Raw genomic sequence first — 13,408 nt, forward strand, 5'->3', positions numbered from 1 at the left:
TGACGGACCTGTGCTAACGTAATAAACACGGAAACATGCACACACACATTTTTTATGCACAAGGCCATTACTGACCCATACTGACCTCCATACACACACAAACACACACGCATACACACACGCACCAGCCATTACCGAGGGAAAACCTGGCCAAAGAGCACGAGGCAAATTCAATCAAGCTGGAATGTAGTGCTATGGTGCCGTCTCTCTCTCGCTCTCTCCCCCTCTCGCCCTCTTACTCTCTCTGCAACACTCACTCTTAGTCCATCCGTCCTATTCCCCATCCCCCATTGTGGTCTCTCTCCTGTATATCTGTGTCCTCTGCTATTGGTAATACGGTATAATCCAGTCACCGCACCCCGCAGCGTGCCACTACGCTTACCTGTTGAGGAAGGCGTTCCCGAAAGCGTTGAGCTTCCTGAAGGGCTTCTTGGGGTCCACCACAAGGGCGTTGCCGGGGACGACGCCCTCCGTGTCGCCGTGCATCACGGCGATGAAGGAGTCGGTGGTGGGCTCCGGGCCGATCCGCATGCCGGGGAAGTCCTGCTCCAGCAGGTAGCTGAGGGAAAGGGGGAGGAGGAGAGGAGGTGATTGGTCCGCTCACTAAAACCCGATGCAGAGCCCAATCAGGTTCACGACTGCGCCGAAGCGTCAGCGTGGTCCTTGTGTTGCGTCGAAGTGGAACCCTAGCTAAGCCTTTATACCCGCATCAGGTAATATACCGGCTAGATTTCGCTCCCCAATTTCCCCCTCTCAAACCCTGGACATAATGGGGGTTTCATTGTCATGTAAATAAGATTAGACGGCATTGCGGTACCAGGGGTGGGACTTGGTTAGAGGTGTTCCTGCGTTATCTCTACAACACACAAATAGAGAGAGCACCGAGCACTCGTGATCAAGGAGCTTCTGATTGAGTGACAGGCGAATGATAGGGCTTAAGTACTGCTCTGGTTTCAAGTGCCATTTAGAGCTTCTGAAACTGCAAGTCTATGAATTACTTTTAACTGTGGAATTCAGGGTTGTGAATACACTTGAGAAGTATTACAAAAAGTGATAGCCATCAATCCCTAATCAGCCAGGGCCAAGATGGGATTAAAAGGTCTCAAAGCAAACTCCTGATATCTATAAACCAAAATAAAAAGGCACATCTTTGGAATTCCAACCAGGTTAACAGAGCACCCTTTGGCTGAGTAAGTGATTTATTAGCTGAGAAGCTCCATAAATCCAGATAACATGGTGTGGTGGGTGTGAGAGCATTGAACTGATACAGATGGGAGGTTAACTATCCTATACATATAGGTTATGTACACAGCTTGTCCTGGGAGCCGGCAGTACCAGTCTGTACCGTCTCTCTCTCCCTGCATGGCTCTGGACATTGTTTTATCCATCAGGGACTGGGTTGTGCAACACATGTGTAAGCATATGTCCAGGCCTGAATGTATGGTATGTATGTGTGTGCAATTGTGTGTATGTGTGTGTGTGTGTGTGTGTGTGTGTGTGTGTGTGTGTGTGTGTGTGTGTGTGTGTGTGTGTGTGTGTGTGAGTGTGTGTGTGTGAGTGAAGACTTAGATTGTATTTTCTCCTTTTTATCATAAGATTCTTTATGAACATTTCCATGAATTACGGAAAGGGTTAAGTAGAACAAAGCTTGGGATTTGAGATCACCTTGCGATGATTTGCGCTTTTTGGGGGGGGGGGATCAATAACGCTGAATAGAAAAAAAAACAAAGAAATGAAAACCTGAGCATTTTGGTCAGCGATACTATCGGGTCCCATTACAAGTACTGTCCTGGGATGAACCAAGTGATGGGGAGTGAAGCATCTGTCATTCAATAGGTCTGTCTTGGACGCTTTTAATGATCCATCAGTCCAAATGTGTTCATCTTAAAATATCCATCATGTTTCCAATTATGACAATTATGATCAATGTCGAGTTTTGCTTTCATTCCCGTGTCAGAGATAAGCAACGTGCGATCGTCGAGCTACAATCCAACCTTGGCCCGGCCAGCAGGTTGTTTTTGCTGAGCCAACGCCAAGCCAAAGGAAAACCTGCCCTGCTCTGAGCTGCTGAGAGTTACTCAGCATTTCAGACATTCTACGTCTTGCTGCTACAATCCCGTTGGGGAAGGGTGGGCGATAAATGTGTCTACGTGTGTGTGTGTGTGTGTGTGTGTGTGTGTGTGTGTGTGTGTGTGTGTGTGCGTGTTTTTGTGAGAGAGATACAAGGAGAAACACTTAGATAAGAAGAACAGAGAGAGAGAGAGTGAGAGAGAGAGAGAGAGAGAGAGCATGAATGTTCTAAAAGTGTGTGCTGCAAAAGAGCAGGAAGTTGTGCAAAGAATGTCCTTCTTTGTCATTTTCTAAAGGCTTTTAAGTCCCTAAACATCTGTGTATGAGTGTATGTTTGTGCACGTCTGTGTGTGTGTGTTTGCACACGCATGCATGTGCAAATACACACACATGCATAGGTGTGTGAGTACATGCGGGTATGTTTCTGTGCGCGTGTGTGTGTACATGTGGTTGTATGTCTGTGTGTGTGTTTCTTGTGTGTGTGTATGTGTGGGAGTGTATTGGTGATGCAGGTGATTAGAGTAGAAGCCACACTGTTTAAAAAGGGGCGCGACACCCAGCTGTGAGCCGGTCTTCCTCACTAACACACACACTCTGAACTCCTTGCCTCTGCAGTGCTTCATCCACCCAGCACCAGTGGCCCTTGCTCGTGAGATGCTCACTCTTCTCTAATGAAGTCCTCACCTGACAAGACTCACCGCATTGCAATTTGCTTCGATGGTGACACATAAGGACGGGCCTTAAGATACTAATGGCATACCGTTCAAATGCCGTTTGATTTTAGCAGTTTGTTCAGTTCATCTTTTATTTCATCCCTATATAAAACAAATGGTATAAAGTGATGCAATGCTTCCCATGATATGCATGGCCATATCACCGCCTGTGCTGGATACTTCCACCCCTAGGTCAGGCTTATTTCAACAGGCTCAGACCACTTATTAAAGCACAACTCAAACCTAGTTGAATCAATCACATAAGATTGTAGGGGGGAGACAGACAAGGCCTATTTGAAAATAGACAACGGACAATTAGGCAAGACTGTTATAGTTATAAAGTGTGGCACTGAACGTCTCTATAAACACAGCAGCAGAACAACACAAACAGCTGTTTTCACCCTACAAACTACATACTTAACAAAACAGGCTGGCCCCAGCTGTGGCCACTTTACTGAGAGTCTGGATTGAGATTTCTTCAATAGTTTCGCAAACTAAAAATCTTTTGTATCTTTCTGTTAATGCTTTCAACAAGAATTGGCTTCCTAGATGTGGATTTGGTCAAAGGCAACACTTAAAATTGTGCTGGCACCAGGGGCGTAGGAATGAGTTTAACATTGGGGGGGACACATATCGGAAACCTGACAGATCCGGTATAATTTTTAGGTTGGACACATGCGCCTGTCTCCGATATTGGAGGGGACACGTCCCCTCTGTCCCCCCGGTTCCTACGCCCTTGGCTGGCACATAAATTGGTAAACACACAACATAGAGATTACAGGGCCTGAAAGTGGATCTGGTGTGTGTGTGTGTGTGTGTGTGTGTGTGTGTGTGTGTGTGTGTGTGTGGGTGTGCGTGTGTGTGTGTGTGTGGGTGTGTAGGTGGTCGTTATTAGGACATCATGTTGTGTTTAGCAAAATCGTCTTACATATGTATAAGACATGAATAGAAATGAATAGGCCTACTTTGTCTTTTTTTAAATGAGCATTATCTCCCTTCAGTCTCTACTTTTGTAATTGAGTGTGTCTTTTTGGGTGTGTCACCTTTCACTCTCTCTCTCTTTCACTCTCTTTCTTAACCTCCCTCTCTCTCCCAATCTCTCTCCCTCTGTCCCCTGCTGTTTCCGTAGGTTTAGTGTAACATCTAGAGATCCAATAGTCGACTTTAATGTGTGTGCCTGCGTGCGTGTGTGTTCATGCGTGTGCGTGTTTGTGTGCCTACATACATGTGTACATGTGCACGTGAGTCTGGATTTATCTTAGCGGGAGGGAAGTGTGAGAGAGCATGGGCATATTTCCACCTCATTCAAGGATCTATGTAATGCACATCCACATATTAACATCCATAATGGACGACAAAGGTCAACGTAGTGTGTGTGTGTGTGTTTGTGCCCCCTCACCGTATGAAGCTGGTCTTGCCGGTGGAGTACTGTCCCACCAGCAGCACCATGGGCTTGTTGTCAAAGTCGGCATCCTCCAGGGCAGGGGAGTGGAACTCGTGGAACTTGTAGCACTCTTCCAGGGGCAGCAGTTTGGTCTTGTAGAGCTTCTTGAGGCCCTCACTGACCGTCGCAAACACCTCGGGGTCCTTCTTCCTCCGGTCGTCCGTGCCCAGCCAGCTGAACATGGTGCCTCTCTCCTCCTCGCTTTCTGTTTACCTACCGCTTGATGGATTATTGATGGTGGCTGATCTGGACCGGTCGTGGATCAGGTGCTGTGTGATGTAATCAGGGGTTAAAGGGCAGTTGGGATGGTAGCCTAGAGGAACATTTATAAGATTAGCAGGCGATGTGGATCTCTGTTCAGGTCTGCCAATGCACGACACAGAACCCTTGAAGCACTGAGTCACATGTGTAGTTTCAGCTACCACTTGTAGTCCTTTGCATACTTAAATGTTGTGGCCTATCGTGAAATCAAAAACGTACAAAAATATATATACATAGATCATCTAAATATTAGATTTGTAATAACACATAGGCCGATGTAAGGTGCGTCAATGTGAATGGAATAGGCTATTAAATCTTAAAGAGTTGAAATAGGCTAGTATATATTAATTATTGCACTCCACCAAATGTTTATCTATGTACGACAGGATACCGGCTAGGTCTAAAGTAATAAAAAAGGATGTCGTTAAAAAGCATCTTCATTCAATCCACCGATTCTTGTAAATCTTCCAAGGACATTCAACCTATTATGGCCGTGCTAAAATATGTTTGTTTTTTACACAACATATTGTGAAAAGACAAGCCTTAATTATTGTTCTAACACAGACTTCCACTTTACCCGCTATTCAGTGCAAATTTCGTCCATTGGATAGCAGATGTATCCCAGAGATGATGCACCGTGCAAGGTACTCTTTGTAATGGTATTGTTCAGTCCTTGACGCAATATATGCCGGAAAACCCTTCAATAAACGCGCATGGGATAATTTCGAAAAAAAAAAATCTCCTTCTACGATGATGCTTTCTCCCACTCAGCAATGATAGTGGATGTTGAGGCTGACGTTGTGCAGCTTCATTTAAATGCGGAGTGCAGGAAACATGAGCCGGGCGGAAATGCACGTCTATCGGCAAAGCCCCACCCAGGCGTCTGCGACACCACGCCATCACGTCGGTTCAACGAGGAGAACGCTACAGAGGGGGAGGTGTTGTGGGGGATAGATGGAGAGAGGGATGTTTGGGGGACCAGCTGATGGTTTGCAGTGCTCCCCCTAGTGGTCATAAAAGTCGTGAAGACAGAGAGAAGAGAAAAGAAGAGAAGAGAAGAGGAGAAGAGAAGAGAAGAGAATAGTAGAAAAGAGGAAGAGATGAACTACAATTGCATGGACTGTAGTGTTTATATATTCATTTTTTATTTAAAATCGAAGGGCTCATGTCTAGAAGCCTAGGACATATAGACAATACATGAAGTTCACAATCTTAAACCTGAGTAAAACCAGTTGATTCAACTGAAACACACTGAAGGTTTTACATAGAACCGGTGTCTATAGTGTAAGGTAGGACTGAAAGATCTTATAACAATCCAATGCAACACATTATTATTGTAGATGGACAAAAGCACTACAGAACCATATATTTTACTTCAAATAATGTCTAGAATAAAAAGCATAAGTGCTCATCTAGTAACACTATGTTAAGGACAGAGTGAGTGGCAGTTCAAGTGCTAAAGTTTTACTTCATCTAAATACCATCGTACAATGTCACAGTAAATATAAACAATACTAATAACATGATGATAAAGAGCTTAAATAGCTAGTTTATGTTCTTTGTTGGCCCACATATATCTTGAAATAAAAATAACTGAAGAACTACAACATAATAATATAATAATCCCATCAATGGAGTTACAAAAACACCTAATTTTAGGCAATACATTGATATTCACCGGAATTCTGGAATGCATTGAAGTCAGCGAGATTAATCTGCCATTCATTGTCCTCCAAGAGACAGTGAGAAGACGTAGGTTCAAGAGGTCAGTGATGAGTCAATGTGCCCTACCCTCACTCCTCCACTACCCCCCAGGTGGACTCATGATGGAGGTTACATCACCATGGAGGATTTCACCCCCATCCATAAAACATGCTTTAACTGAGCCTGAACTAATAACATCCCAATATAATCTTTGCATACATGTACTTCAAATTCCAGGAAGGGTCAGGATTATACAGAAATAGTCTATCGTTTCAATGATAACACATAATAATACTAAAATCGAAAGAGTACGATTTGTTCATAATTATTGAGTTTGTCATTTGTCAAAGGCTAAAAAAAGGACCCTGCTGTGCATAGTAAAGTGTATAATAAAAGCTATGTATCTACTATATATACCAAACTATATCCGTTGACACAAAAGAGGTGATGTGGTGTCCATGCTCCTCGGTCCCTACTCGTCCACCACCACTACGCTCCAGTGGGCCAGCAGGGTCCCCATCTCCAACTCCATCTCCCTCGCGCTCGCTCTCTGCTCCTCCGACCCTTGCCGCACAAACACGTTCTCTAGCCTCACACCTCCCGTCCCTCCCTCTGCTCCCGCCTCCTGCTCCTCCTCCTCCTCCTCACCTCCTCTGCTCCCGGGCTGTCCCGCTCCCAGCAGCCAGCGATCCAAACCTCCCTCTCCCCACGCCCACGCCTCGGGAAGCATGAACACTCCGCTCTCAGGGTCCCAATTGATAATGCCTGCGTCCTCCTCCTCCTCCTCCCCCTCCCCCCTCCCCCTCCCTTCTCCCTCCCCCCAATGCCCCAGCCCCTCCCTGGGGTCCTCCAAGCCCTCTTGGCCGCCCCCGACCGGATCCCCTCTGACGAATCCGTAGTCCGTGCCTCCCGCCTCGAGGCTGTCCTCCCAAGGTGGCTCTGGCTCCGGGGACGCGCCCCGACCTTGCAGGGCGTTGCTCAGCAGGTCCGGCAGCGCGCCCTGACCTTGCGAGGCGTAGCCAATGGGCAATTGCAGCCCGTAGGGGCTGACGGGCGGCGGCGGCGGCTTGGGGTGGTAAGGGCCGACGTGGATGGGGTCCACGTGCTCGGGAGTGAAAGTCGGCGGAGGGAAGGGGTGGCACATTGGTTCCTGGGGGGGGGGGGGGGGGGGGGGGGGCGGCGAAACCAGAAAAACACAAATGTTAGGGTTTGGAGCGTTCTCAGAGAGCTGGAGTCATCCGAGATGCGGACGATAACTGATCTTCCTGGGTGTGACTGCATGCTGTTGGTATTGCATTACAACAATGTTATGTATACATACATACTGTCACTGTGTAGTATGGTGAAGGATATGGGTGTGTGTGTGTGAGTGAGTGTATTTTACCAGTGCCTGTGGCAATTTCTCCTCCTTGCCCCACACCAGATAATGGATGAAGTAGCCACCGACTCCCAGCACGCATATGCAACACAATGGAACCACAATCCCCACAACCACGCTCCTCAGCTGGCCGATGAACGGGTCTGGAGAGAGAGCAGGAAGAAATGTCAGTCAAGGCAAATACCCTGTTCTTTACCTACACCATGGCTGCTTAGGTACTCACACACTTTGGGTGTATTCTGAAATGTACCGTGACTTGAGCAATTTGATGAGTGTGTACAGCAAAAGTTCCCCGTTCAAGTGCACAAAGACTTGATGGTGTCGCTTGAATGCACGGACCACTGTGCAAGCTCAACCTTCCTTCAGCAAACTTCCTTTGTTTGCATTGTACGTCATAAAGTCAACCATATTGAATCACATACCTTCATGAATAATGTATTAAAAGATTTTGAAAAAGGATTTGCCAGGGATGCACAATAATTACTTTTTGTCAATGATACAATAACCAATAACTATCTGCTTCGCATGGCCGGTTACAGATAAGATCACCGATTACTTAATAACCACATCCACTACACTGCGTGACTCTACTAATTTGTAGACGTTGGACATGATAAGCGCGTCAACAGTGAGCAGCGCTTCTAAAGCCCTATGGTTAAGCAAACAGAAGCAATATTGGCCTTCTATTATCAGCTCTATTTATCGGCTATAATTTAATTTTTGGAATAAAACATTATAATACAACGTACAAATATGCATTTGGCCCCCCTCCTGTTCAGACATATTTCCAGCAGACCTGACCTGAGTTGGGCCCATCACAACCATGTATCTAATATGTGGCTGGTTTAATACGATGACGCACACTAAGGGAGCGTCAGTGAGTCATTTTTATATACAACCGCGTGTGTGGTACACGTTATATTGCTCTGATTGGTTGTAGGTCCAGCCAATTGTGCCCAAAGGCACTATTGGTCTGGCCTGTTGATAACACCCCTTGGAAATCGAAAATGAACCGCGAAGTTCCAGACTATTAGGCATTTGTAAATTGGTGAGGCGATGGCATGGCTACAATTTGTCAGCCTACAATTGATCAGACCCAATATATATCTAGCATCACTAAAATAAACAGTTTGCTAAAAGGAAAATGACAGGCCTTGGCGCTTAAATTGAGAGAATGCAGGAAAACAAAGATAGAATCCCAATGGCTTTCAAGGTGGACATACACAGAAGGAAATTAGAATCACATTTCTGTTGTGAATAGATGTCACAAATTTTTAATTGTTGTTTCCTCCCTTTCCTGTTCAACAACATTCCTTTCTATCATCCTCTGAACATTACTGTCAACCAGATTTTACACACCCACACACACACACCAATACAAACACACACAAACTGTACCATGAGGTGTTTTGATGCAGTGCCAGGTGGAGGGTTGGCATTCGATTGGCAGTGAGTTGAATCTGGTCTGGGCGGAGAAGCAGTACTCTGTGTCATAGTCCATCAGGCGGTACACATATCGACCGGAGGAGAATGGGATATGTTGCTGCACACACATACATTTGAACACACACACACACACACACACACACACACACACACACACACACACACACACACACACACACACACACACACACACACACACACACACACAGTTTACACATTGGATCTTCATCGATCATCATTACATCCTCAGTGTAATATGATGTAGATATACTGATATATAGGGTGTAAATAAACAATATAAATCAAGATTATAAATTATTTTGGAAATGAAAACTATAATAAAGTAATTAAGTGTTGAACAAAGTATTGACTTATTCAAATAGCATCCGCGTACCTACCGTCAAGTTTTTGCTGTCAGCGATGCGGATGGAGAGGTTATAGGCCATCTGAGGGTAGACTTCCAACATGGTCATCTCTGGCTTGCTGTTGTCTGGCTGGTATCTCATTGGTGACTTCATGTTTACAATGACACTGTTACCTTTCATTTCCAGGGTGACCAATGGGGGGCCTAAGATAGCTGTAAATGGTGATGAGAGAATACTACTTTATAATACTGGGTTTGACTATAGTGTCACCATTGTACCATATGAAGATATTCAGGATTCGTTTGTAGTTAATAGTTAATACATAATAGTTTGTAATTCTTTGTTTTTTGCAAAACAGCATTTTACTTTGAATTTCACCTCCACTTACTATCAGTCTTGGGGTCAAATCGTTTCTGCGTCTTCTTCCACTTAGAGGAACCACTGTGATCTACAGCTCGGACCCTTGCGAAGTAGCCCTGCTCCAGATCCTGCGTCTGATTGGTCAGATCACAGCGGGTCAGCTCCAGTCCGCTACAGTGCGGCACCACCCTCCACTGCTCGCCATAGCTGTACATGGTAAAGTTCAAAGTAATACTATAATACTGGTTGTACTCTAGCATGTCATTCCTAAATTATAACAGTTGTAAGGTACTCTGCTTCTACTCAACAATAATTCTGATTCCTATAATATTTATTACATCACAATTCATAATTCATCTTGAAATGTACTTTTCAATGATACAGGCATGGACGTAAATAAGATGCCAGATGGCATAGAAAGACATAAAAAATGGAGCTTGTTAATAAAGAAATAATTCCGGGGGATAGAGTCCCCCCTAGACCCCCATAGAGAGGTATGGGCTCAGCCCCAAATCCTAGCAATGCCTCTAGCATTGCCCCTAGCAATGCCTCTACCTGCCCCTGCCTGTATCATTGTGGTTGTTTAATAATGCCCCTGAATTCAGAGTAAGTTGGATAAAGCATGACATGAATGACTTAATAGTAAAAGATTATAACAGAATGTTATCAAAGATAGCTGCTTTCTTTTTAATTGTTTAAGGACATTGCTGTAGTTTTTCAAAGCCAAAATAAATAAGTGATAAGCACAACCTTCAATTGAAAACTACCCACAGAAACACAACCACCCCCCAGCGACACCACAGTCCACAGTAAGCACACACACATACATGGCATACTGCACCCTGAAGTAGGTGCCCGGTGGAGTGGGTTCCGCAGGAAGCCAATGGAGACGATTCTGAAGATTTATGGAAGAGAACCAGACATCGACTGGCATGGGAGGTGAACAGAAGGCTAGATAGAAATCGAAAGAGAAAGAAATACACACACACACACAGACACACACACAGACACACACACACACACACACACACACACAGTCACACACATGATTCAGTATAATTAGCGTCTCATGAAACTGAAGATAATAAATAGGACTTTTATACGTAGGCTATACCTGCGATATGACAATTGATATATTCGATTATAATATTTCATATTTTAGTATAGTTGTTATTATTATAAAATATATTTACCATGCAATTATATATATATATAATAATGTAATTATTATATATATATATATATATATATACAGTGGGGCAAAAAAGTATTTAGTCAGCCACCAATTGTGCAAGTTCTCCCACTTAAAAAGATGAGAGAGGCCTGTAATTTTCATCATAGGAAAACCTCAGCTATGAGAGACAAAATGAAAAAAAAAAATCTAGATAATCACATTGTCTGATTTTTAAAGAATTTATTTGCAAATTATGGTGGAAAATAAGTATTTGGTCAATAACAAAAGGTCATCTCAATACTTTGTTACATGCCCTTTGTTGGCAATGACAGAGGTCAAACGTTTTCTGTAAGTCTTTACAAGGTTTTCACACACTGCTGCTGGTATTTTGGCCCATTCCTCCATGCAGATCTCCTCTAGAGCAGTGATGTTTTTGGGCCTTCGCTGGGCAACACAGACTTTCAACTCCCTCCAAAGATTTTCTATGGGGTTGAGATCTGGAGACTGGCTAGGCCACTCCAGGACCTTGGAATGCTTCTTACGAAGCCACTCCTTCGTTGCCTGGGCGGTGTGTTTGGGGTCATTGTCATGCTGAAAGACCCAGCCACATTTCATCTTCAGTGCCCTTGCTGATGGAAGGAGGTTTTCACTCAAAATCTCACGATACATGGCCCCATTCATTCTTTTCGCCACACGGATCAGACGTCCTGGTCCCTTGGCAGAAAAACAGCCCCAAAGCATGATGTTTCCACCCCCATGCTTCACTGTAGGTATGGTGTTCTTTGGATGCAACTCAGCATTCTTTCTCCTCCAAACACGACGAGTTGAGTTTTTACCAAAAAGTTATATTTTGGTTTCATCTGACCATATGACATTCTCCCAATCCTGTTCTGGATCATCCAAATGCTCTCTAGCAAACTTCAAACGGGCCCGGACATGCACTGGCTTTAGCAGGGGGACACGTCTGGCACTGCAGGATTTGAGTCCCTGGCGGCGTAGTGTGTTAGTGATGGTAGCCTTTGTTACTTTGGTCCCAGCTCTCTGGAGGTCATTCACTAAGTCCCCCCGTGTGGTTCTGGGATTTTTGTTCACCGTTCTTGTGATCATTTTGACCCCACAGGGTGAGATCTTGCGTGGAGCCCCAGATCGAGGGAGATTATCATTGGTCTTGTATGTATTCCATTTCCTAATAATTGCTCCCACAGTTGATGTCTTCACACCAAGCTGCTTACCTATTGCAGATTCAGACTTCCCAGCCTGTCGCAGGTCTACAATTGTGTTTCTGGTGTCCTTTGACAGCTCTTTGGTCTTGGCCATAGTGGAGTTTGGAGTGTGACTGTTTGAGGTTGTGGACAGGTGTCTTTTATACTGATAAGGAGTTCAAACAGGTCCCATTAATACAGGTAACAAGTGGAGGACAGAGGAGCCTCTTAAAGAAGAAGTTACAGGTCTGTGACAGCCAGAAATCTTGCTGGTTTGTAGGTGACCAAATACTTATTTTCCACCATAATTTGCAAATAAATTCTTAAAAAATCAGACAATGTGATTTTCTGGATTTTTTTTTTCATTTTGTCTCTCATAGCTGAGGTTTACCTATGATGAAAATTACAGGCCTCTCTCGTCTTTTTAAGTGGGAGAACTTGCACAATTGGTGGCTGACTAAATACTTTTTTGCCCCACTGTATATATATATATATATATATATATATATATATATATATATATATATATATATATATATATATATATATATCATAACCAAGTTATGGTTATCAATTGAATAATTTTTGCATCGATACGTTTCCTAAGCTCTTAAGCACATGCACTGCATTCAGGGTGAAACGTAAACTTTCCCACAAGTTTGCTTTAGAAACCCCGCCGTGAGAAAAAAAAACATAAGCCGTGTCCCATACCTGCATTATATAGCGCTCCTACATGGAAAACAAGGACCAAAGTCCACTTTTCCATGGCAACAAGTATGAGAACAAATCGTCTCGGAATCGTCTCCGCCAAGACCTCCTGATCGTAAAGATCTTTAAACACAAATCCGACTTCTTCGACGTTTCCTGGGTATCCCCTTCATCTTAACGGCTGTCTGCTCTCTCAACATAAACTTGTTAAATACATTTGCATATAGGTGATTCTTCGGGGGGAAAAAAAAGTGTGTCAACTCCCGGGAAATAGTTCACCTGTAAGCGCTCAGCATGAATGACAAAATGAGCGTAAGAGCGCGAAAGAATGTCACTGCGCTTGTTGTTATTCATTAACAATAGTGGGAGGGTTGAGACGAGTCAACCCAATACCTAGGGCTGAACAGGTGCCATCATGGAAATTACCCTGGGACACCACAGAAAAATGCACAGTTATAAATTAAACAAAGGAAAAAAAGATGTAAAACCACCAAGTCACTGGAAATCAGAATAAAAGATGAATTCCACCACTAGCCAACCAATCTGAAAAAAGAAAAGAATTCGTCTTTTTTATTGTGAGGAT

At 44.1% G+C, this 13,408-nt stretch overlaps 2 protein-coding genes across 2 annotated transcripts in view; both read right to left on the reverse strand.

Annotated features, from left to right (window-relative positions):
- The window catches only part of ehd3 (EH-domain containing 3), a gene marked incomplete at its 3' end in the record, with an annotated part of 13,094 nt that extends 8,004 nt beyond the window's left edge, over nt 1–5,090 (reverse strand). Inside the window, exons 1-3 of the mRNA XM_079753917.1 lie at nt 5,066–5,090; nt 4,183–4,496; nt 383–559 (exon numbers count right to left, since the gene is read on the reverse strand). Of these exons, the coding sequence (XP_079610043.1) occupies nt 383–559; nt 4,183–4,409 (404 nt within the window). The 5' untranslated portion in view covers nt 4,410–4,496; nt 5,066–5,090. The remainder of the gene's footprint in view (nt 1–382; nt 560–4,182; nt 4,497–5,065) is intronic.
- Nucleotides 5,091–6,664: 1,574 nt separating this feature from the next.
- On the reverse strand, nt 6,665–13,147 carry il20ra (interleukin 20 receptor, alpha; the record flags this gene model as incomplete). The annotated part of the gene is made up of 8 exons (XM_079754243.1): nt 12,829–13,147; nt 10,569–10,692; nt 9,770–9,948; nt 9,415–9,593; nt 8,969–9,113; nt 7,577–7,713; nt 6,841–7,342; nt 6,665–6,756 (listed from the first exon to the last, which is right to left on the reverse strand). Exons 1-8 carry the CDS (start codon nt 12,881–12,883, stop codon nt 6,665–6,667), a joined length of 1,413 nt encoding a protein of 470 aa, XP_079610369.1. The 5' UTR covers nt 12,884–13,147.
- Between the last annotated feature and the right edge of the window lie 261 nt (nt 13,148–13,408).

This window comes from Pollachius pollachius (assembly GCF_949987615.1).
Source record: "Pollachius pollachius genome assembly, chromosome: 16".
Lineage (NCBI taxonomy): Eukaryota > Metazoa > Chordata > Actinopteri > Gadiformes > Gadidae > Pollachius > Pollachius pollachius.